We start from the raw sequence: 22,628 nt of genomic DNA, 5'->3' as shown, positions 1-22,628 counted from the left end.
TATCTGTCAGTCAGCTTCTGTGTGTGTGTGTGTGTGTGTGGTTTTTTTTTTTTTTCTTGAGACAGAGTTTCGATTTTGTTGCCCAGGCTGGAGTGCAACGGCACAATCTCGGCTCACTGCAACCTCTGCCTCCCGGGTTCAAGTGATTCTCCTGCCTCGGCCTCTCGAGTAGCTGGGACTACAGGTACGCGCCACCGTGCCCGGCTGATTTGTTTTTTGTATTTTTAGTAGAGACGGGGTTTTACCACATTAGCTAGGCTGGTCTCAAACTCCTGGCCTCAGGTGATCCATCCGCCTTGGCCTCCCAAAGTGCTAGGATTATAGGCTTTGAGTCTCTGCACCCGGCCTCAGTGGGTTTTATCTTTCTAGAAATTTGTCCATTTCATCTGGTAATGTAATTTGTTGGCAAACAGTTGTTCAGAGTATTCCTTTATAATCCTTTTTATTTCTGTAAGGTTGATGGTAGTGTCTCCTTTTTTATTCCTGATTTGAGTATTCTTTTTGTTTTTGTTCAGTCTAACTGAAAGTATATCAATTTTGTCAATCTTTTCAAAGAACTAACTTTATTACTTTTCTTTATTGATTTTATATTCTCTATTTCATTTATTTATACTCTAATCTTTATTATTTCCTTCCTTCTGCTTGCTTTCAGTTTAATTTGCTCTTCTTTTTCTAGTTTCTTAAGGTGAATGGTTAGGTTACTGGCTTAAGACATTTCTTTTTTAAAATCAACATTTTACAAATATAAATTTCCCTCCATAAATATTGGTATGTTGTGTTTCATCATTCATCTCAAAGTATTTTCTGGGCTGGGCGTGGTGGCTCATGCCTGTAGTCCCAATACTTTGGGAGGCTAAACTGGGAGGACCACGTGAGCCCAGGAGTTCAAGGCTGCAGTGACCTATGATTGTGCCACTGCACTCCAGTCTGGGGGACAGAGTGAGACCCAGTCTCAAAAACCACAAAACAAAATACAACAAAAAGTCATTTTCTAATTTATCTTGTTTTTGGTTTTGGTTTTTTCTTTTCTTTAATTAATTGCTTATTTGGGAAGGTAGAGTTAAATTTCACTTATTTGCGAATTTCCCAAATTTCCTTCTGCTATTCGTTTCTAATTTTATTTTACTGTAGTTAGAGAATATACTTTATATATTTCAATCCTTTAAAATTTATTTAGATTTGTTTTATGGGCTAACACATGGTCTATCCTAGAGAATAGACCATGTGCATTTGAGAAGAATGTATATTTAGCTGCTGTTGGGTAGTCTATAGATGTCTGCTCAGTCCACTTGGTTTATAGTGTTAAGTGTTCCATTTCGGCCGGGCGCGGTGGCTCACGCCTGTAATCCCAGCACTTTGGGAGGCCGAGATGGGCGGATCACGAGGTCAGGAGATTGAGACCATCCTGACTAACACGGTGAAACCCTGTCTCTACTAAAAATACAAAACTTAGCCGGGCGCGGTGGCGGGCGCCTGTAGTCCCAGCTACACGGGAGGCTGAGGTAGGAGAACGGCGTGAACCCGGGAGGCGGAGCTTGCAGTGAGCTGAGATCTGGCCACTGCACCCCAGCCTGGGCAACTGAGCGAGACTCCGTCTCAAAAAAAAAAAAAAAAAAAGTGTTCCATTTCTTTGTTGCCTAGTTGTTCTACCCATTATTCAGAGTGGGTATTAAAGTCTCCAACTCTCATATTTGAATTGTCCATTTATTTGCCTCTTTGCCGCTATTTCATGCATTTTGGGCTCTATCATTTCTCAGACTGGACAAGTTTGCTGATTCTTTCTTCTGCTAATTCAAATTTGACACTGACCTTCTCTAGTGAATTAACTTGAGTTGCTGCACTTTTTGACTTCAGAATTTCATTTTGAGAAATGGAATTTCTCGGCCGGGCGCGGTGGCTCAAGCCTGTAATCCCAGCACTTTGGGAGGCCGAGACGGGCGGATCACAAGGTCAGGAGATCGAGACCAGCCTGGCTAATACGGTGAAACCCCGTCTCTACTAAAAAATACAAAAAAAACTAGCCGGGTGAGGTGGCAGGCGCCTGTAGTCCCAGCTACTCGGGAGGCTGAGGCAGGAGAATGGCGTAGACCCGGGAGGCGGAGCTTGCAGTGAGCTGAGATGCGGCCACTGCACTCCAGCCTGGGCGACAGAGCAAGACTCCGTCTCAAAAAAAAAAAAAAAAAGAGAGAAATGGAATTTCTCAATTTTATTTTGAGACGGGGCTCACTCTTGCCCAGGTGGGAGTGCAGAATGGAGTGATCACACCTCACTGCAGCCTTGACCTCCCAGGCTCAAGTGATCCTCCCACCTCAGTCTCATGAGTAGCTGGGACTACAGGTGCACACTACCACATCCAGCTAATTTGAAAAATTTTTTTTGTAGAGATAGGGTCTCTACATGTTGCACACGTAGATGTTGCTCAGGCTGGTCTCAAGAGTTTCTCCTACCTTGGCCTCCCAAAGTGCTGGGATTACAGGCGTGAGGCACCTCACCTGGCCTCCTTTAATTCTTTAGGCAAGTTTCCTTTAGTTCTTTGAATATACAGTTGGTCCTCGCTATTTGCAGACTCGGTATTTGTGTATTAGCCTACTTGCTAAAATTTATTTGTAAAACCCCCAAATCAATAATCAGAGCACCTTTGTGGTCATTTTATAAGCATGCACAGTGTGGCAAAAAATTTGAGTCACCTGACAGGCATATTACCAACTGAGGTCAAAGGTCATATTCTTATGAGATTATCTCTTTTTCTTGAGTAAAACTTCCTCAGATTGCTGTAAAGCCTTTAATTTTTCAGAATTCTAAAAAAGTTAATCTTATTTACTCTCTGGTTTCAAATGGTGATAACTTAGAACTCTTAATTTCCAGCTCAGACCTCTCCTCTAAGTCTCACATTGTGTGAACACTGTCTGTTGTTTCTCTCCCTTTTGTCTTGTTCATTCTTGTATCCCTATTGCCTAGCAGACACCTCCAATGAATGTATACTGAATAAATGGAAGGCATTTCTGCATTATTTCTTGTAATTACATGCAAATCTAAAATTACCTCAAAATAAAATGTCTAATTTTACTTAAAAAAGAAAAAGGATCACCTTGGCCACTGTAGAAAATAAATCAGGAAAAGGCAAGATTAGATACAGTTAGAAAGGTTTCAAAATAATCAGGCAATTAAACAACAGTAATAACAAACATAAGAGGCAGCTAACTGGCATAACACACGGTGGGTAGAGGCAGCATACTTATGTTCCTAAGTTATTTTCCTGCTTAGGCTATCAATGTAAACTAGTATTCCGGCCAGTGCCATTAATATTTTATCATTTAACTTTCTCTAGAATAGTGGTTTTCAATGCAGTATTTCCCCAATTAGTCCTGAGGTATACTGAAAACAATTTGTTCCTAGCAACAGATTTTAAAAATCAAAGTTGATAAATGTTTTATTTTTTCAAAAAGGAATCAAAATAGATTTAAGCTTATTCATATAATACTTTATTCACTTGCATCCTTGAGTAGAAGAAAGGTGGAAGTTACAGTTAGCAAACTTACATTTCAAGTAACCCTAGATATCTTTGGGAACATCATCTGTTAGGTTCAAAGACATTATCTGGGAAAAAAAGAATACTGACCAGTTTTAAAAACATGAGACTCCTTTTAAACTGCAGTAATGCTACACACCAGTACTATAATGCCTCATCGACCTTGCATATTTCTTAAAGAAATAAATGGTCACCAACGCTTCCATTTAAACCCTATCACAGTGTGTATCTGAAAGAAGGCTGAAATGTCCTGCCGAATTCTTGACAATGATATGTCCGATAGACTCTTCATAATGACCCCTCCAGTGCAATCATACACCAACCAAAATACCCACACATAACCCATGAAAGTAAGACCAGAAGTGAGATCCACACGCATACAAAGTTCTGGGAAGATGTCTCTTCAAACCTATGAAAAAGAACTGTGCTTTAGGAGATAAAATATCTAAACAAGCAAATCTAAAATATCTAAACAAGCAAATCCTCAATTTCTTTACACAGCCTTTCTGTCATTAGTGTAATGAGTGTATATCTCATTCCTTGCATGATCACAAGGATAAAGTAAAAGTATTAAGACTTTCAAAATAATCAGGCAATTAAACACCAGTGGTCTAACAGGCAGTCAATTAGCATAAAAGAAGGTGGTGGAGGTGGCATATTTTAAATTTCAAATTTAATTAAACCTTTTGTAATTATTCCTTGTTCAGAATTCACCTTAATCTTGATTCTTACTTAAACTACATCTGGAATTTCTATACTCCTGTTTACTTTTTCTTCTACTCCCAAACTGAATTCCCACTGGGTCCTGTTTAAATGTTACCTGCTCTGTCATTTATACCTAGTGACTGTGTCAATTCCCAACAGTGTTAGGCTGGTGAGTAAATTGGATCCTGTTTATCTTTTCCTTTCCCCATCAGGAAAAGAAACAACCATCTGCTATTGTGTCTATCAACCATGTCAGACACCGAAGATGTAGTTTATTCAGGGATTAAGAATGAAACAGACCCCTGCCTTAACTGTGACAAGAACTCTGCCGACAGATTTCTTGAGCTCTTTAAAATAGAAGTGCTTCGTGTTTAAAATGTTATCTTTTCTATATGGAAAACCAAATCTTTGCAAAGATTTCTCCTTTCAGTAATGAAAAAATATAGGAAACATCCACTTGGGACACCAGGCCACTGCCAAGTCTATAACATTCATTAAAATCCTTTCATATGTAAAGTTAATAGCAATGTCACCTCATTCAATTCAACATAAATAAAGTATCACAACCTAAAACTCCAGGATTCCATGGAATTCTTCTGCCTTCCAGACCTACCAGATCTCTGAAAGGACTCACTCTTTGCCCATTGGGTTCTGAATTTTGGCTTTCAGATGACCCAGTCAATTAATCTTAATTGTATGTGTCTGGCTAAATCTTCCCCAGCAGCGGTTTCCTATTACATATACCTACTATTGGGATACCCACAGGTGCCAACATACAATATACTTTTATTCCCAGCTGTTGCTCAAGTTAACTCTTCTCCTGAACTCAGGTGAAGTAGATGGCAAATACGTAACTCTGCTACCTTAGAACATATGCTGAATTTAAACTCCAATTAATCAACATCTAGTGAGTTACTAGTAATTTTCCAAAGCAGACTAAAGATTATTTTTAATTCTGTTGACACTTGCAAAAGAAAAGTATCACTAGAATAAGAGACTGAATAGTGGCTGGGCGTGGTGGCTCATGCCTTGTAATCCCAGCACTTTGGGAGGCCAAGGCAGGCAGACAACATGAGGTCAGGAGTTCGAAACCAGTTGGTCACCAGTAGAAACGGTGAAACCCCATTTCTACTAAAAATACAAAAAATTAGCCAGGTGTGGTGGTGCGTGCCCATAATCCCAGCTACTCAGGAGGCTGAGGCAGGAGAATCGCTTGAACCCGGGAGGTGGAGGCTGCAGTGAGCTGGTATTGTGCCATTGCACTCCAGCTTGGGCAACAAGAGTGAAACTTCATCTCAAAAAAAAAAAAAAAAAAAAAAAAAGAGAGAGAGAGAGACTGACTAGTTACGATGATACTAGAGTTCCTTTAAAATAATTTTCAGATAACTTCATGTGTACTAAATGTTTTTGCATTGGTATATTTAACAAATTAATCCAGATCATGATAAAAATGTTTTAAATCACACCTATATGTATAAATATGAACAGAATGATATATCACCAAGATGTTCCCAATCAGACTATGGTTTATCAGTGTCTAACACATGGAAATAGGTGGTGGAGTGGAAAGAAGGCTGACCAAGGAGCCAGGTGACCTGCATTCCAGCTAGGCTTGGCCTCTCTAATAAGCTTAATGCAGGAAGGGCCTTGGAAATATTATCAGCTTGGCTTCAGTTTCATCACTTATAGAACACGGAGGGTTAGACCAACTGATATATTTTTTTCTTTTTCTTTTTTTTTTTGAGACGGAGTCTTGCTCTGTCACCCAGGCTGGAGTGCAGTGGCCGGATCTCAGCTCACTGCAAGCTCCGCCTCCTGGGTTTACGCCATTCTCCTGCCTCAGCCTCCCGAGTAGCTGGGACTACAGGCGGCCACCACCTCGCCCGGCTAGTTTTTTGTATTTTTTAGTAGAGACGGGGTTTCACCATGTTAGCCAGGATGGTCTCGATCTCCTGACCTTGTGATCCACCCGTCTCGACCTCCTAGAGTGCTGGGATTACAGGCGTGAGAGACCAACTGATATTAAACCACTGAAATAGACTGAAAAATTTAATTCTTGTAGAGCAGAGGTTAGCAAACATTTTTTGTACAAGGGCAGACAGAAAATATTTTCAGCTTTTCTGGCCAGAGAGTCTGTTACAACTACTCACCTCCGCCACTGTAGCACAAAAGCAGCCACAGACAAGAAATGAGTAAGTGTGACTTCGTGCCAGTAAAACCTTATTTATAAAAACAGGTAGTTGGGTGGGTGCCAACCCCTTGTTGTGAACCGTATCAAATTATATTTCCAATGACACAGTTCCCTGCAAACTCAACACAATCACGAAAAATCCCGTTTCCATACATTGTTATTAATAAACCAGAAAAGATCATGTATAAAACAAAGCTGATCATCTTCCCAGACTCTCCCTTGTCCCTCCACCCATTCTTTCTTCTAATTAGCAGCAGAACACCACTATTCTTCCAGTCTCCCAAGCTAGAAGCCTTATGAGCCTCTTGAAAGTATCTCTGTACATCCTCCTCTGTTTCTGCCCTGTCAGCAAGTCCTGTCCTTTCTCCTCTTGCTGGCTACAATCTCTTGTCTTGAACATAATATATACTATTTCTGTCTAGTCTTCCTAAAACACTTCAGTCATGTCACTTCCTAATTTCAAAGCTTTCTTAATTTTTACTGCATCAAATGTAACCACTAATGCAATGGAGTTTCCAAGCCCTTCTTTTCCAACCCCAACAGGTCTTATTTCTCACAAGACTTCAATAACCACTCTCTGCTCTAGGCAGGGTATTTATTCTGTAGTGGATCCCTGCAAAGTACTCATTAGTACCTGTGCCTTTACTACCACTCAGTCATCTCCAAACCATTCTTTCCACCCATCCAAAACCCACCATTACTTAAAGCTCCAACTCAAGGATCAATTTTTCTATAAACACAGAATTCTCTATCTTTACACTTCTACTGAATTTAGGGCAGTATCATAGAGCTTAGTACTTATCTTCCTGTAACTATTTTTGGCAAACAAACTGGGCCATACACAATTTGCTGTATTTGCCAATGCCTAATACAACATTAGAAACAAAACGGGTTTTAATTAAACAAAGGCTAAGAGAGTAAAGTTATTATTATAGGATGAGGAATCAAACCCAAAATGTAGTATTTTCTCAGTCTGATTAACTTTCCCAAACATAAAATACTGCAGCTGCTATTAGAGGTAAGGAATCTATCTCCTTACACTACCTGATACTACAAATAAATAAATTAGCATACAGGTTTATAGTTGGTCCCTTATGATCGCTTTTTTTTTTTTCTTTTTTAAGACGGAGTCTCGCCCTGTCACCCCAGCTGGAGTGCAAATGGCGTGATCTTGGCTCGCTGCAACCTCTGCCTCCCGGGTTCAAGTGATTCTCTTGCCTCAGCCTCCCGAGTAGATGGGATTACAGGTGCACGCCACCACACCTGACTAATTTTTTGTATCTTTAGTAGAGACGGGGTTTCACCATGTTAGCCAGGCTGGTCTTGAACTCCTGACCTCATAATCCGCCTGCCTCGGCCTCCCAAAGTGCTGGGATTATAGGTGTGAGGCACTGTGCCCAACCCATATGACTGCTTTTAAAAATGTAAATGAAGTCATAGGAGGCTAACTATCTCTGTGTATACTACATTGTTTCTCTGTGAAAATTCAGGTTTCACCTCTGCTCAATCTCGACTTCAACTGCTCCTCCCTAGTTCTGCACCCCAGGCTTAAAGAATTCTACTAGAGTCTATATTTGTACAGTGTCTAAAATATGCCAGGAACTGTGTTAAGTGTTTTAGGTATTATCACATTTAAACTATCCAGACATTTTGCGAGACGGCTACTACTGTTTTGCCTACTTTACAGATAACGAAAATAAAGCTACCTGGCCAAGGCTGTATGGCTAGTAAATGACAATGTCAAGATTCAAGCCTACATATTTTGATTGTTGCTCTCACTTCTCTTGATGTCTTGTGAAAAACATACTCTACCTATGCTTCTCAGTAAATTCAATCCAGTAATGAGCCACGCACAAGCCTCAGAACTTCAAAGTTCCCTCCCATCTTTTCTGAAGTTTCCCCTCTGAGTAAACAAAAGAAATAAAAACTTGCCTGTGCAACAAGTCTACTTTAAAACCAGAATCCAGGAAGAACCAGAAGGTTGGCAGTGCCAGTGAGTTGGATCATGTATATGAGATGTGTGAGTGTCAGATTAATATGTATAAAAGCAAAGCAGGGGCAGATCACCTTGGATTTAAACCCTGGGCCCACCACTTACTGGACATCTTACTACTATGGGCCAGTAATATCATCTTTCAGAGCCTCAGTTAATTTCTATAAAATTCATAGTTTTTTTGTTTGTTTGTTTTTGAGATAAGGTCTTATTCTGTCATCCAGGCTGGAGTGCAGTGGTGCAATTTCAGCTCACTGCAACCTGCACCTCCAGAGCTCAAGCAATCCTCCCACGTCAGCCTCCCAAGTAGCTAGGACTACAGGCACATGCCACCACACCCAGCTAATTTCTGCTTTTTTTTTTTTTTTTTTTTTTTTTTTGGTAGAGATGGGGTTTCACCATGTTGCCCAGGCTGGTCTTGAACTCTTGGCATCACGCAATCCTCCCTCCTCAGCATCCCAAAGTGCTGGGATTACAGGCATGAACCACCATGCCTGGCCTAAATTAATAGATTTTTATAAGGATTAGATACTAACACATTTAAGGCACACAGCACAGTGCTTGGAATAGACAAGTGAGCAATAAATGTTTTCTGCAGTTATATTTAAGGTTCAAGTGGAAAGTCTGAAAAGACAGGCAATGCAAAGCATTTTATCCTTTGATTTCTTTATCACCAGAAAGTCTAACAAATTAGAACATTTGTTAATGAGGCCGTAGGTCATAGCTTCAATCCCCATTTGAGGAAACTACATGTTATCCACTTCATAGCCACCAACTGGCTGTTTCATCTCAGCATCCCATATCTATGCTCCTGTCTAGGGTCATTCCCTAAAACAAAGATGACTAGCATTCTGTCTCTTTCTATATTTTCCCTGCCTAGACAATCCTCTCAGATTCACGCTACTACTAAATCTCAAAGTCCAGGTCACAGTGCTTCCAAATGGAATGTTGCTAACCCAATATCTATCCCAGAATAAAGTCTGTGAGCACTTGAAAAAATAAGTTAGTTGACAGAAATGCAAAGACTACTAGGAGCCAGGACAGAATCAGGAATTTCTGGAGTCAGTATTTTGGCCACTGGGAAGTACCTTAGATATAAGTACATCTTAAATCTCAACAAGGGGCCGGGCGTGGTGGCTTATGCCTATAATCCCAGCACTTCAGGAGGCTGAGGCGGGCAGATCGCTTGAGGTCAGGAGTTGGAGACCAGCCTGGGCAATGTGGCAAAACCCTGTCTCTACTAAAAATACAAAAATTAGCTAGGTGTAGTGGCACATGTCTGTAATCCCAGCTACTCAGGTGGTTGAGGCAGGAGAATTGCATGAACTCGGGAGGTGGAGGCTGCAGTGAGCCGAGATCACACCACTGCACTCCAGTCTGGGCGACGGAGACTGTGTTCAAAAAAAATTTTTCAACAAAAAAATCTGATAAAAGATTCTTACAGTGGGGAGATATGAGCTGGGCCACAGCGGGGGGTCTTAGCCATTTGAAATAACTACTGACCCAAGCACTGATCCAGGATGCAATCAACCCATACAGAAATCTGAATCACAACACTATATTTGGTTTCATCTTGGTTCACATTTTTATAAATATACAGATAGCATAAGTATATTTCAAAATAAAATAAAGCTGAGAGAAATATAAAATCATAATTTTAAAATTCAAAAAGACCTCCAAGCAAAGTTTAAAAACTTACAAAGCATGAGTGGAATGTTCCAGCTTTGACATTCTGGTCATAACTCAGGTAATAAAGCTAGAAATCCTAGTAACAAAAGATCAAGGGATGAGGCTATACTTTTCATTAATTCATTCAGTAAGTAATGAGTGCCTACATGGCTAAGCATTCTTCTAGAATATAGGGATATACCAGTAAACAACCTATGTTCCTGTCCTTACGGAATTTACAATCTAGTGGGAGGAAATACTGAATAATCAAATATAATGCCTAGTAGAAATAGTAATGTGTACTACAAAGAAAATACAAATAGGTAGAAAGACAGTGATGGGGTCATTTTAAATGGGTTAGTATATAATAATGACAGCAGATACTTAGGGCAGAGTGGGGGATAGGGTAATATTTTAGATGAGACAGCGAGGAAGGCCTCTCTGATATGGTAATATTGAACAGACAAGAGAATATTTAGAGCAGACACGGGGTAAGGGAGTAAGTCATTCAAATTATCTTGTGGAAGGGAATTCTGGTCAGAGGGAAAAGCAAGCACAAAGCTTGAAGACAGGAACATGCTTGGCTTGGCTTCTTCAAACAACAGCAAAGACAAGGTGGCTGGGGAGCAGTGGGCACTAAGGTAACAAGATAAGGTCAGAAAACGTTACAAAAGTAGCCAGGGGCCATGGCACATAGAATAAAGAATTCTGAATTTATTTTGAGAAAGATGGAAAGCTATTAGATAATTTTGTGCAGAGGAGTGGCATGGTATGACAAGTTTTAGAGAGATTATTCTGGCTATTTTCAAGATAAAATGTAGAGGCCAACAGTAAAACCAAGTATGCCAGTCCAGAGGCTTCTGCATTCATCTTTGAACCCCAATGCCTAACACAGCATTTGGCATATAAACCCTAAGGTAAATACCAAAAAGAATAATATTCCTTATCCTATGTCTTTAATATTACTGGTAGTACACCAAACTCAGGTTTGAATCCCAGCTTAACCACTTTAGCTTTGTAACCTTGAAGCATACAACCTAATGTGAGCCTGACTTTCCTCATCAATAAAATGGAGCTACCTCAGAGCTACTGTGCTGATTAAATGTAGCAAAATATATAAAGCATTTAGCTAGGTGCCAAACACATAGTGAGGACTTAAAAAAACCCTCATAAAAGCAAAGTCCCCATATCAGGAATATCAAGAGCTTAGTTAGGGACATGTTAAATTTGAGATATTAGCTCTATAAGTAGAGATGGTAATTAGGCAATTGGATATGGGTCTGGAGTTTGGAGGAGGGAATAGGGCCGGAGAGAAAACTTTTGGGATTCAGACCATACATGGTATTTAAAGCCAAAGATGAAGGAAATAAGCCTAGTTAAGTGTAAAAAGAGAAGACCCAGTGACAGAGTCGTTGGGTACTGAAACATGTACTCATTAGACAGCAAAGTAGAACTGAGAAGGAGTAATCAATGAGGTAGCCAGAAAACTGAAAGTCATCATTAGATTTAGTGATATGATATACTGCCGGGGCAAAGGTCATATTAGAATGTCTTGAAAGAAGAATAGGCCAGGCGCCGTGGCTCGCACCCGTAATGCCAGCACTTGGGAAGCCGAGGCGGGCCAGATCACGAGGTCAGGAGATTGAGACCATTCTGGCTAACACGGTGAAACCCCGTCTCTACTAAAAATACAAAAAAAATTAGCCGGGCATGGTGGCGGGTGCCTGTAGTCCCAGCTACTCGGGAGCCTGAGGCAGGAGAATGACATGAACCCAGGAGGCGGAGCTTGCAGTGAGCTGAGATTGTGCCACTGCACTCCAGCCTGGGTGACAGAGCAAGACTCCGTCTCAAAAAAAAGAAGAAAGAAAGAAGAAGAAAAATGTTCGATAGTAAATTAAGACAATTTGTTAGGAAGTTATGCTTAAAAAGCCAGAAGGAAATGGGGCAGTAGCTAAAAGTAGAAACAGGATTTAAAGCAGCGTTATTTTTATTTTATTTTATTTTTTTGAAGACAGAGTCGCGCTCTGTTGTTCTGTTGCCCAGGCTGGAGTGCAGTGGCGCCATCTCAGCTCACTGCAGTCTCTGCCTCCTGGGCTCAAGCAATTCTTGTGCCTCGGCCTCCCAAAGTGCTGCCTCGGCCTCCCAAAGTGCTGGGATTACAGGCATGAGCCACCACCTCTGGATCTACGAAGGGCTCTTTTTTAAGGACAGAATAAATAATAGCATAAATGCCAATGGGGTGGTTATAACAGAGATGGGGAAATCGATGATGTAATAGAGAAAAGGAGAACTGCTGTAGCATTATCCTTAAGGGAGACAACATCAATTGAAATACAGAAGTGAAGGAGGCTGGCCTTAGCTAGGAGAACAGATATAATTTATCTCTAGTAACAGAAGAGAAGATTCATCTATAGCATTCACAGATGCTGGTAGATGAAAAGATGTTTCAGAGACAGAGCTTATGAAAATTCTCTTATTTATCTTCTCAGCGCTTCGTTTTTTTCAGAGAAATAGGGAGTTAAGTTCAGCAACAGAGAGTGAAACAGGGCAGAAAGTGTTATAGTATAGTTTTGAAGAGTAAGAAAAAACTATGCAACTATCTAAGAGTGAGAGAATGAATGGGATAAAGAAATACAGGCTGGGCACAGTGGCTCACACATAATCCCAGCACTTTGGGAGGCTGAGATGGGCAGATTGTTTGACCCTGGGGGTTCGAGACCAGCCTGGGCAACATGGCAAGACCCTGTCTCTCAAAAAAAAAAAAAAAAAAATTAGCCGGGCATGGTGGCATGTTTCTGTGGTCCTAGCTACTCCAGGGGCTGAGGTGGGAAGATCACCTGAGCCCAGGATTTTGAGGCTGCAGTGAGCAGTGTTTGTGCCACCACACTCTAGCCTGGAGTAAAATTAGCTGGCAGATTTTTCTCCGCGTAAGTTTGGCCCCATGAGTGCAGGTAAACACATAAAGAGTAGGTGAAGATTTAGGGATAATCAGGATACTGGTAGTCAAACAAGTACAATTAAGAGAGAGACCAGTGGCCAGGAGTAGTGGCTCACGCCTGTAATTCCAGGACTTTGGGAGGCTGAGGCAGGTGGATCATGAGGTCAGGAGTTCGAGACCAGCCTGGCCAAGATGGTGAAACCCCGTCTCTACAAAAATACGAAAAAATTAGCCAGGCGAGGTGGTGGGCGACTGTAATCCCAGCTATTCAGGAGGTTGAGGCAGGAGAATTGCTTGAACTCAGGAGCCGAGATCGCACCACTACACTCCAGCTTGGGCAACAGAGCAAGACTGTCAAAAAAAAAAAAAAAAAAAAAAAAAAAGAGAGACCGACCAGCAGAGGACCTGAGAGTACACGGTAAGGGAGTGATAACGATGATCTGACAATGACAAAGCAGAGCTAAGTAGGGAAGTGAATACATCGGGGGATAAGGGAGAATGAAAAGGGGACAAGATCAACAGATCTTGATTGATCCTGGTAGAGTCTGTATATTAAAGGGAGTAAGGTAGAAAGATAGATAATGGTATTTGGAGAGTAAGATACCACAAGAAAAAGTTTCAGAAATTACTACAACATAAAACCAGATCCTTGGGACTCCTACATCTAATAAAAAATTTCAGTTCAGAGTAAGAATCCATGTCAGAATTGAATGGCAGATAAGAAGATTAAAAGTAGATGATGAAATAGTTTAAAAATCTCTAGTTTTTTTCTGTATGTCAAAAACCATTAGAAAAGTCTAACTCCAAATTTAAGAAAAACAATAATTCAGGTTTTTGTTTTTTTTTTAAAGGATGCAATCTGATAGATAAAATAGCTGTTTTATGTTTTTTGGGTTTTTTTTTTTTTTGAGACGGAGTCTCGCTCTTGTCACCCAGGTTGGAGTGCAGTGGCACGATCTCGATGCACTGCAACCTCCGCCTCCTGGGTTCAAGCGATTTTCCTGCCTCAGCCTCCCAAGTGGCTGGGCTTACAGGTGCCCACCACCATGCCTGGCTAATTTTTGAACTTTTAGTAGTACAAGCTGCAGCAGGTGGATCAGCTGAAGTCAGAAGTTCAAGACCAGCTTGGCCAACATGGCGAAACCCTGTCTCTACTAAAAAGTACAAAAATTAGCCAGGCATGGTGGCGCGTGCCTGTAGTCTGAGCTACTTGGGAGGCTACGGCACAAGAATCACTTGAACCCGGGAGGCAGAGGTTGCAGTGAGCCGAAATTGCACCACTGCACTCCTGCCTGGGTGATAGAATGAGACCTTGTCTCAAAAAAAAAAAAAAAGACTCAACCCTTATTTTCCATGGTATCCAGTTTGGCCACTTAATTGTCCAGGTTGTAGTCATGGACTCTAGAGTCCTATACTTTTCTGCTTACAAAATTAAATGTATAAAGCAACTTAAGCTAAAATTAAGTGCCATTTTCTTTAGTTTATACTTTGATGCCACAATTAAACAACTTCTGCATTCCCCAAACGTGGAGACATCATTACTTTAAAAAGAAAAAACAACTTTCACATTTAAAGATTTCACAGCAAATCATCATCCAAACAAGTAAACATCCCTTTGTATATTCTTATCTACTTTTCAAATCTACTCTAAAATACTACATTCTATCTGTTGAGCAGTTAAATATACGATTAAAATCGTACATTTTGGTAGCCTGAAAAAAATGAATCTTGGTTTTCATTCTAAAGGGAAAAAATAAACTATGCAATATATATATATATAAATCTATTAAATTAATACCAAGTTTGAATGATGACAATTATTTACTCACCTCCTTAATAGCATCTTCATTAGGCAGCATAGAACATAAACATGTGATATACGCTTGCTGAAAAGATGACACATTTGAAATTTCTTTAGATTCTGCACATAGTTTTGATAAAGCAGTAGCCTGGGGGATGCAGTTAGATTTCAACAAATGTTTTATTCGCATTTGCAGAAAGGAAGGTCCTTCTTGTGCAATCAATTTATTGACTAGAAAAAATGAAAAATAAAAGTTTGACAACATACCACATAACATGTCAGATTTGTTAAGATGAACATTTCAGATCTTTTAATTTGATTTTTAGTTAATAAAAATTTAGTTTATATAAATGGGAAGTTTATTCTGGTCTCAATATTCATCTAACAGAGATGAGAGGAAAATTAAGAAACAGTGAAATATAGTGAACTATAGCTTATAGTGAACTATAAGCATAAATGCAAGAAATGAAGCAAGTAACCTATGTAATTTTTTTTTTTTTTTTTTTTTTTTTTTTGAGACGGAGTCTCGCTCTGTCGCCCAGGCTGGAGTGTAGTGGCCGAATCTCAGCTCACTGCAAGCTCCGCCTCCCGGGTTCACGCCATTCTCCTGCCTCAGCCTCCCGAGTAGCTGGGACTACAGGCACCCGCCACCTCGCCCGGCTAGTTTTTTGTATTTTTAGTAGAGACGGGGTTTCACCATGTTAGCCAGGATGGTCTCGATCTCCTGACCTTGTGATCCGCCCGTCTCGGCCTCCCAAAGTGCTGGGATTACAGGCTTGAGCCACCGCGCCCGGCTACCTATGTAATATTAACAACTATCAACTGAATGCTTATGAGACATCAAGTTTTAAGCTGCATATTTTTATATACCTTTCATTTATTCTTCACACCACCACCAAGGCAAGTATTATTATCCCCAGTCTAAGGTTAGGAAAATTAACATTCACAGAAGTTAGGTAACTTGCCAAGGATTCCAAAGCCAGTGGTGCTCTTTCCTCTAAACCAGGCATTTCTCAAAGTGTGTTCCACCGACCAAAAGACCTGAGAGATAGTCCTAGAAAAAAAAAGGATTCCTTGGTCAAATCTCTGAACAGTCCTGCAATAAAGAAAACTGTTCACTTTTATTTAAAAACCCAATGTTTCCCAAACTGATTTGACCAGAGAACCCTTTTATACATATTAGTAACCTGTAAAACATGTGTTCCTGGTTCAGTACACACTTTGGAAAATGCTACTCTGAAAGCTTCAGAAGTACTGAAGCTCAGTACTTCTGTACTTCCGTACTTCTGAGCCATACTGAATATTAAGCACTTGGCATTGACTGAACAGTGCTCTGGATGAGCCCTCAATTTTCGAATAGTAAATATCCAACAAGAATGTGACATCACTACATAATATTACTTAAAGAATAGAGGTGAGAATATTGCATGTCAAGCCAAGTGGTGAGTAAACAAACTGCTTTAGGTGGTTAATCTAACACAGTATCTCTCAGACTTGAAAGTGCCTTCTGGGTCACCTGGGGAGCTTATTAAAATGCAGATTCTGATTTACTAGGTCTGGGACCTGAAATTTTGCTTTTCTAACAAGCTCCCAGATGGGGTGTGTGTGTGTGTGTGTGTGTGTGTGTCTGTCTGTCTGTCTGTCTAGAGTAGCAATGGTTTATACTAAGGATAAATGACTGGCCCAATTTTAACTACATATCAGAATCAATCGTAAAATTATCCTTTAAAAAAAATAAAGAAAAAATATAGATATAATCACAGATTTCAAAAGGACACAAAAAGCTATACAGTTAAAGTTTTTCTCCCTCCTACCTTGACCCCAGTGCTCTGGTTTCCCACCCCGAGAAACAACAAGTTTCCAATTTCTTGTTTTTCCTTCCAGAAATATTCTGAGTATGGAAAACATTTTATTTTGCCACTTAATATATAATACAGGTTACTCTATCATCTGTACAGTTAGAGCTACCTTCTTATTTTTAACAACTGAATAGCATTCAGTGGTATGGATGTACTATATTTAACCAATCCCCTACTGATACACTTGCAGGCTGTTTCCAATCTCTGTCAATCATCAATAATGCTGCGACTTACAACCCTATATATAGGTCATCTGAAACATGTGAATAAATCTACAGAACAAATTCCTAGAAGCGGAATTGCTAAAGGCTCTGTTCACTTGTAATACTGACTCATACTGCCAAATTGGTCTCCAAAAATTGAACCAATTTATATTCCCATCAGCAATATGTAAGTGCCCATTTCCTAAGGCACTTCAAAAAGTTCTGGATTCCAGAGCTCCAACTCTGGAGATTATGATTTAGCAAGTGGAGTCTGGACCTTGGGATGTATGTTTTTTGGTTTTAAATCCCACAGATACTCTAATACGTAGCCAAGGTCAAAAAGCATGGAGGGAAAACAGGTCACAATCACTTGGACTTTCCATTTTCGTCCAACAGTTACTAAATTCCACAAGATGAACTCACAATCATACCCTTCACTCACATAGCTCCTTATTCCTTACTTCTATTTTCAGCAATGATATTCTCTCAATTATACAACAATAAAATTTTGGCATTATCCTTCCTTGATACTTCCTTTCCTCAAGGAAATCAACTTAGTTATTATGTCCTAGCAATTCTTTTCTAATCATCTCCAATCTAACTCATGCCTATTATTTCCTGTCATGTCTCCCCTATATCCTATTCTGCCTAACATCAGATTCTGCTCTATTTATCTGCCATATGAGGTTGTAAGCAATTCTACAAATCCCACAGGAAGCAACGTACCTGATAACAGGCGTATTACCTATACAACCTATCACCTTACAAATTCCCACAGCATTTTACTTCTTTCCCCACATTTAGTTTTCTCTAAGAACAGTGATAAGGGATTATAGTGTACAAAGGTTAACATTTCAGGCTTTATAATCACTGATCTGAGGTTGAAACCTGATTCTGACACATAGCTGTGAGACTCTTGGACAAATTAACTGAACTCTCTGAGACTCAAGTTTCTTCATCTGTAAAAAGGTTAGTTATATCCATCTCACATGGATGAACAAATTAAAGAAATACTAAAGATGCAGAGACTCACCACAAGGCCAGACATAGAGTAAACGTTCAATAGTACTTACTATTGTCTCTGATATCTCCTTTATTACACTGTCAGCAATTTGTGAACAAATACCATGTCTCGTTAGCCTTTGTATTCCCTACAGCTTAGTGCACAAGGCCTTGTATATTACAGATGTTTAATTAAACCATGCACTTAGCAACCGAAGGGTCATCACTCTCCAATCAAAAATGTTTTAACGTCATCTCACCTGGGCTCAAATTCTGCCTCCACAATTTTAACTACGTGGTCTTGGGTATGTGTAATCTCTCACCTATTTCATGGATTAAATGAGATATGAAAGCACAAATACAGTGCCCAACACAGAGCAGGCACTCTGAAAACTATACTATTATTTTCCATGCAGTAAGCTATTTTATTCAATAATTATAACTATAGTTAAACTGCTGCTAAATCAATTTTAACATATAGCTCAATCTTGTATTTTACAAATCACTTGAAGACATCAATCTTTAAATTTCTTTATTGAAAGGAAATCTACCATATGCTTCAATATTTAAAACAATGTCTCCCAATCATAATCTTTTCTGTATCTCATTTCTTCAAACATTTCTATAAAAAAATTTGTTTTAGTTTTTATACCCTCCCTTCCATCCAAATTTAACAATTGAACTGGTTTGCCATATTTCTTTGCCTTCTCTTTTTCAGAACCATTTAAAAGAAAGGTGCAGACATCATGACACTTCATCTTATACTATATACTTCATTATGTAAAAAGAGTAACACTTAAGATCCAGTTGAAAAACAGTTCTGCCAGGCACGGTGGTGCACACCTGTAATCACAGCACTTTGGGAGGCTGAGGCAGATGGATCATCTGCGGTCAGGAGTTCGAGACCAGCCTGACCAACATGGTGAAAACTCATCTCTACTAAAGACAAAAAATTAGCCGGGTGTGGTGGCACATGCCTGTAATCCCAGCTACTTGGGAGGCTGAGGCAGGAGAATCACTTGAACCCAGGAGGTGGAGGTTGCAGTGAGCCGGGATCACGCCATTGTACTCTAGCCCGGGCAACAAGAGCGAAACTCGTCTTTAGAAAAAAAAAAAGAGGCCAGGTGCGGTGGCTCACGCCTGCCAATTCCAGCACTTTGGGAAGCTGAGGCCAGATCACCTGAGGTCAGGAGTTCAAGATCAGCCTGACCAACATGGAGAAACCCCGTCTCTACTAAAAATACAAAATTAGGTGGGCATGGTGGCACATGCCTGTAATCCCAGCTATTCAGGAGGCTAAGGCAGGAGAATTGCTTAAACCCCGAGGCGGAGGTTGCGGTGAGCTGAGATCGCGCCACTGCACTCCAGCCTAGGTAACAAAAACGAAACTCCATCTCAAAAAAAAAAAAGAAAAACAGCTCTTCCATGGCGTCTTTACTAATCATGTCACATGAATGTCAGGTAAAAGTATCAACAATTGGCACTTATTACAGAAGACAATCAGTGATATGAACATCACTGCTTTTTGGTATCAAATATGTTAAATATCTGGCCTGCAGGGGCAGCAGAGATAGAAAGAAAGCTTTTTAATCTTTTGACCCAAAATTAGATTAAGGGTCAACTGTGAAAGGAGGCAGGCTACATGTTACCTCCCACTTATACTGTGGTCCTCAACATAATTCCTTAGATATGGAGGTTATCATGTACCTATTCAGCGTTTTAAAGATAGTGGGTGCTTAATTAATATTTACTGAATAGACAAGATACCAAGAATGTTAGGTAAGCAATGCTTCTCCCCATTTACTGATGTTTTTTCTATGTTAAAAATGATTAATTACTGTTAACTTCAGAGGTGGGGTGACATAGTTGATTAGTATTATCAGGGGAAAATACACTAAGGATGTTTAACTCAACCCCACCCTTTTTCCCTCTTGGGCTTGGGCCTGCCTGCACAAAACATGCAATCTCCTCCGCCCCAGTCAAAGACTTATCTGGATAGGAATCTGCCCAATTCTGGGATGTTTCTGAAATTACCTGGCTCTAACAGCTTTTGTCAATAACAAAGGTGTTATTTTAGCCTCCATCTATCTACATTTATAAAGGGATGCCGTTTATTGAGGACCTCAACGGAAAACAATAAATACCAATCTTTTTCTACTTAACAGCTCTTTTCCTTATTCTTTTTTTTTCTTGTCAGTGCAACTGGTAAGCACTAGAATGATCAGAAGAAACGGAGCAAGAAAAAATCTAAGTGCCTTTATGCCCATCTTCTCACTATACAGAGAGGTCCAAACACCATGTATATGGTAGGTGCTCAAGCTGGGTGAATGGATAAGCTAACTGGGATATTTTAAAGGATCAACAATCAAATGGCTACTTCTAAGACCTAAAGATATCTCAAAATGTGTAATAATTATTCTAAAATCTGTTTTTATAGCAAAAAATGTACTTAACAGAGTGTAATCCTTTGAACTTTCCACTAACTTGACGGAAATGAAGTTACAATTGTTGGCTATATCAAACAAAATATTTTGCGTACCTAAAATGCAAGTATCAATTCAAATCCATAATTTTTCTGATCTTCAACTGACAATTTTGCAAATAAAAAATTTCATTCTGGCCGGGTATGGTGGTTCATGCCTGTAATCCCAGCACTTTGGGAGGCTAAGGCAGAAGAATCTCTTGAGCTTAGGAGTTCAAGACCAGCCTAGGCAACATAATAAGACCCCCATATCCACAAAAAATAGAAAAAGTAACTGTGCACAGTGGCGCATGCCTTAGTCCCAGTTACTTGTGAGGCAGAGGCAGGAGGATCGCTCGAGCCTGAAAGGTAGAGACTGCAGTGAGCCATAATTGTGCCACTCCAGCCTGGGTGGCAGAGTGAAACCTTGTCTCAAATTAAAACAAAACAAAAACAACAAAACTTCATTCTTTGCATCTCCAAAACAATGAATTCCAATTATTTCCTATATATAGAAGAAAAAAGAAATTTTTTTCATGGCCCTCGGTTATTGCAGCCAATAAAAAAGACATAAGCAGGCCAGGCACGGTGGCTTGTGCCTATAATCCCAGCACTTTGGGAGGCCAAGGCAGGTGGATCACAATGTCAGGAGTTCGAGACCAACCTGACCAACATGGTGAAGCCCCATCTCTACTAAAAACACAAAACTTAGCCAGGCATGGTGGCGCGCGCCTGTAATCCCAGCTACTCAGGAGGCTGAGGCAGGAGAATCGCTTGAACCCACGAGGTGGAGGTTGCAGTGAGCCGAAATCCTGCCACTGCACTCCAGCCTGGGCGACAGAGCAAAACTCTGTTTCAAAAAAAAAAAAAAAAAACAAGAAAAGTATAAGCAAAGCTCTACCACACACCAAAGATTACAGCAGATTATTCATTTCTATCTCAGGAACTTTGTATGAACATTGTTACTCAACGCAAAATTTTAAAATGAGTGCAAAAACGATCTAACAATGCAAGAATCCTTACTTAAGCAAAACATTAAATGCTAATGGTTAATTTTTACTGCTCAAAGCAGAAAGACTAGATATATACACAAGTGAAATTCCCAAAATTTTAACCCATAATCAATTCCAACTTTCTCAGAACTGAATCCTTATCCAATATAGTCTTAAGACTTACCTTCCTCTGTTTCCACTGGCTGTTGAGACAGAATTTTAAGAAGAACTGGGTTTTTCCACACCCCTTCCTTGGTAACATGAACCAATATTTGTAGGTTATTATTCCCAAATTCCAATAATGCATCATGTGACTCCTAGAACAAGAACAGCATACCCAGAAAATAAGTTAACAATATAAAAATTAGTTTTGCCTTTTCAACATATCTGATACACCTAAGAACTGAAAGAATCTATACTTTGGATTTCCTAAAAATAAGTAACCAAAAACAAAAAGACTATCCTTAAAGCCTTGTGAAATTCTGTTGCAGCTTTTTTTTTTTTTTTTTTTTTTTTAAAGACAGAATCTTACTCTGTCACCCAGGCTGGAGTGCAGTGGTGTGATCTTGGCTCACTGCAACCTCCACCCCCTGGGTTCAAGTAATTATCCTACCTCAGCCTCCCGAGTAGCTGGAATTACAGGCGTCTGCCACCACGCCCAGCTAATTTTTGTATTTTTAGTAGAGACAGGGTTTCACCATCTTGGCCAGACTGGTCTTGAACTCCTGACCTCGTGATCCACCCGCCTTGGCCTCCCAAAGTGCTGGGATTACAGGCGTGAGCCACTGCGTCCGGCCTCTGTTGCTGTTTTTTTTTAAAAAAAAAAAAAAAAAAAAAAAACTAGGATGGGGCCAGGCACAGTGGCTCATGCCTGTGATCCTAGCACTTTGGGAGGCCGAGGTGGGTGGATCACCTGAGGTCAGGAGTTCAAGACCAGTGTGGCCAACATGACAAAACTCTGTCTCTACTAAAAATACAAAAAATTAGCCAGGCGTGGTGGCGCCAGCCTATAGTTCCAGCTATTCGGGAGGCTGAGGCAGGAGAATCACTTGAGCCTGCGAGGCGGAGGTTGCAGTGAGCCATGATTGTGCCACTGCACTCCAGCCTGGGTGACAGAACAAGACTCCGTCTCAAAAATAAACAAATAAATAACTAGGATGTTTTCACTAAGTAAAAGAGTGCCTTTAAAATGTTTTCCTGAATTCCTCCCTGGTAAAATTATCACAACAATTCAAGATAGGTCCTTGCATTACTGTTGGATATTTGGAGTTTTTGTTTTTTTGTTT

At 40.1% G+C, this 22,628-nt stretch overlaps 3 protein-coding genes across 7 annotated transcripts in view; 2 read left to right on the top strand and 1 right to left on the bottom strand.

Annotated features, from left to right (window-relative positions):
- The window catches only part of NT5C1A (5'-nucleotidase, cytosolic IA), a 569,993-nt gene that overhangs the window by 12,471 nt on the left and 534,894 nt on the right, over nt 1-22,628 (top strand). The window lies entirely within an intron of this gene.
- PPT1 (palmitoyl-protein thioesterase 1) overlaps nt 1-22,628 on the top strand; it is a 576,153-nt gene that overhangs the window by 432,296 nt on the left and 121,229 nt on the right. The window lies entirely within an intron of this gene.
- Nucleotides 1-22,628, bottom strand: part of RLF (RLF zinc finger) — an 81,279-nt gene that overhangs the window by 24,882 nt on the left and 33,769 nt on the right. For 2 of the 5 annotated variants that reach the window (XM_050797433.1, XM_050797450.1), the window contains exons 4-5: nt 21,527-21,659; nt 14,854-15,056 (exon numbers count right to left, since the gene is read on the bottom strand). In XM_050797433.1, the coding sequence (XP_050653390.1) occupies nt 14,854-15,056; nt 21,527-21,659 (336 nt within the window). Of the gene's footprint in view, nt 1-14,853; nt 15,057-15,265; nt 15,305-15,623; nt 15,880-21,526; nt 21,660-22,628 lie in introns of those variants that run through there. The other 3 variants (XM_050797440.1, XR_007727301.1, XR_007727302.1) reach the window with 3 other exon arrangements.

Source organism: Macaca thibetana, chromosome 1 (genome assembly GCF_024542745.1).
Source record: "Macaca thibetana thibetana isolate TM-01 chromosome 1, ASM2454274v1, whole genome shotgun sequence".
In the NCBI taxonomy this organism is placed as follows: Eukaryota; Metazoa; Chordata; class Mammalia; order Primates; family Cercopithecidae; genus Macaca; species Macaca thibetana.
The sequence above is the reverse complement of the archived record's forward strand: the minus strand, read 5'-3'. Positions and strand labels throughout refer to the sequence as shown.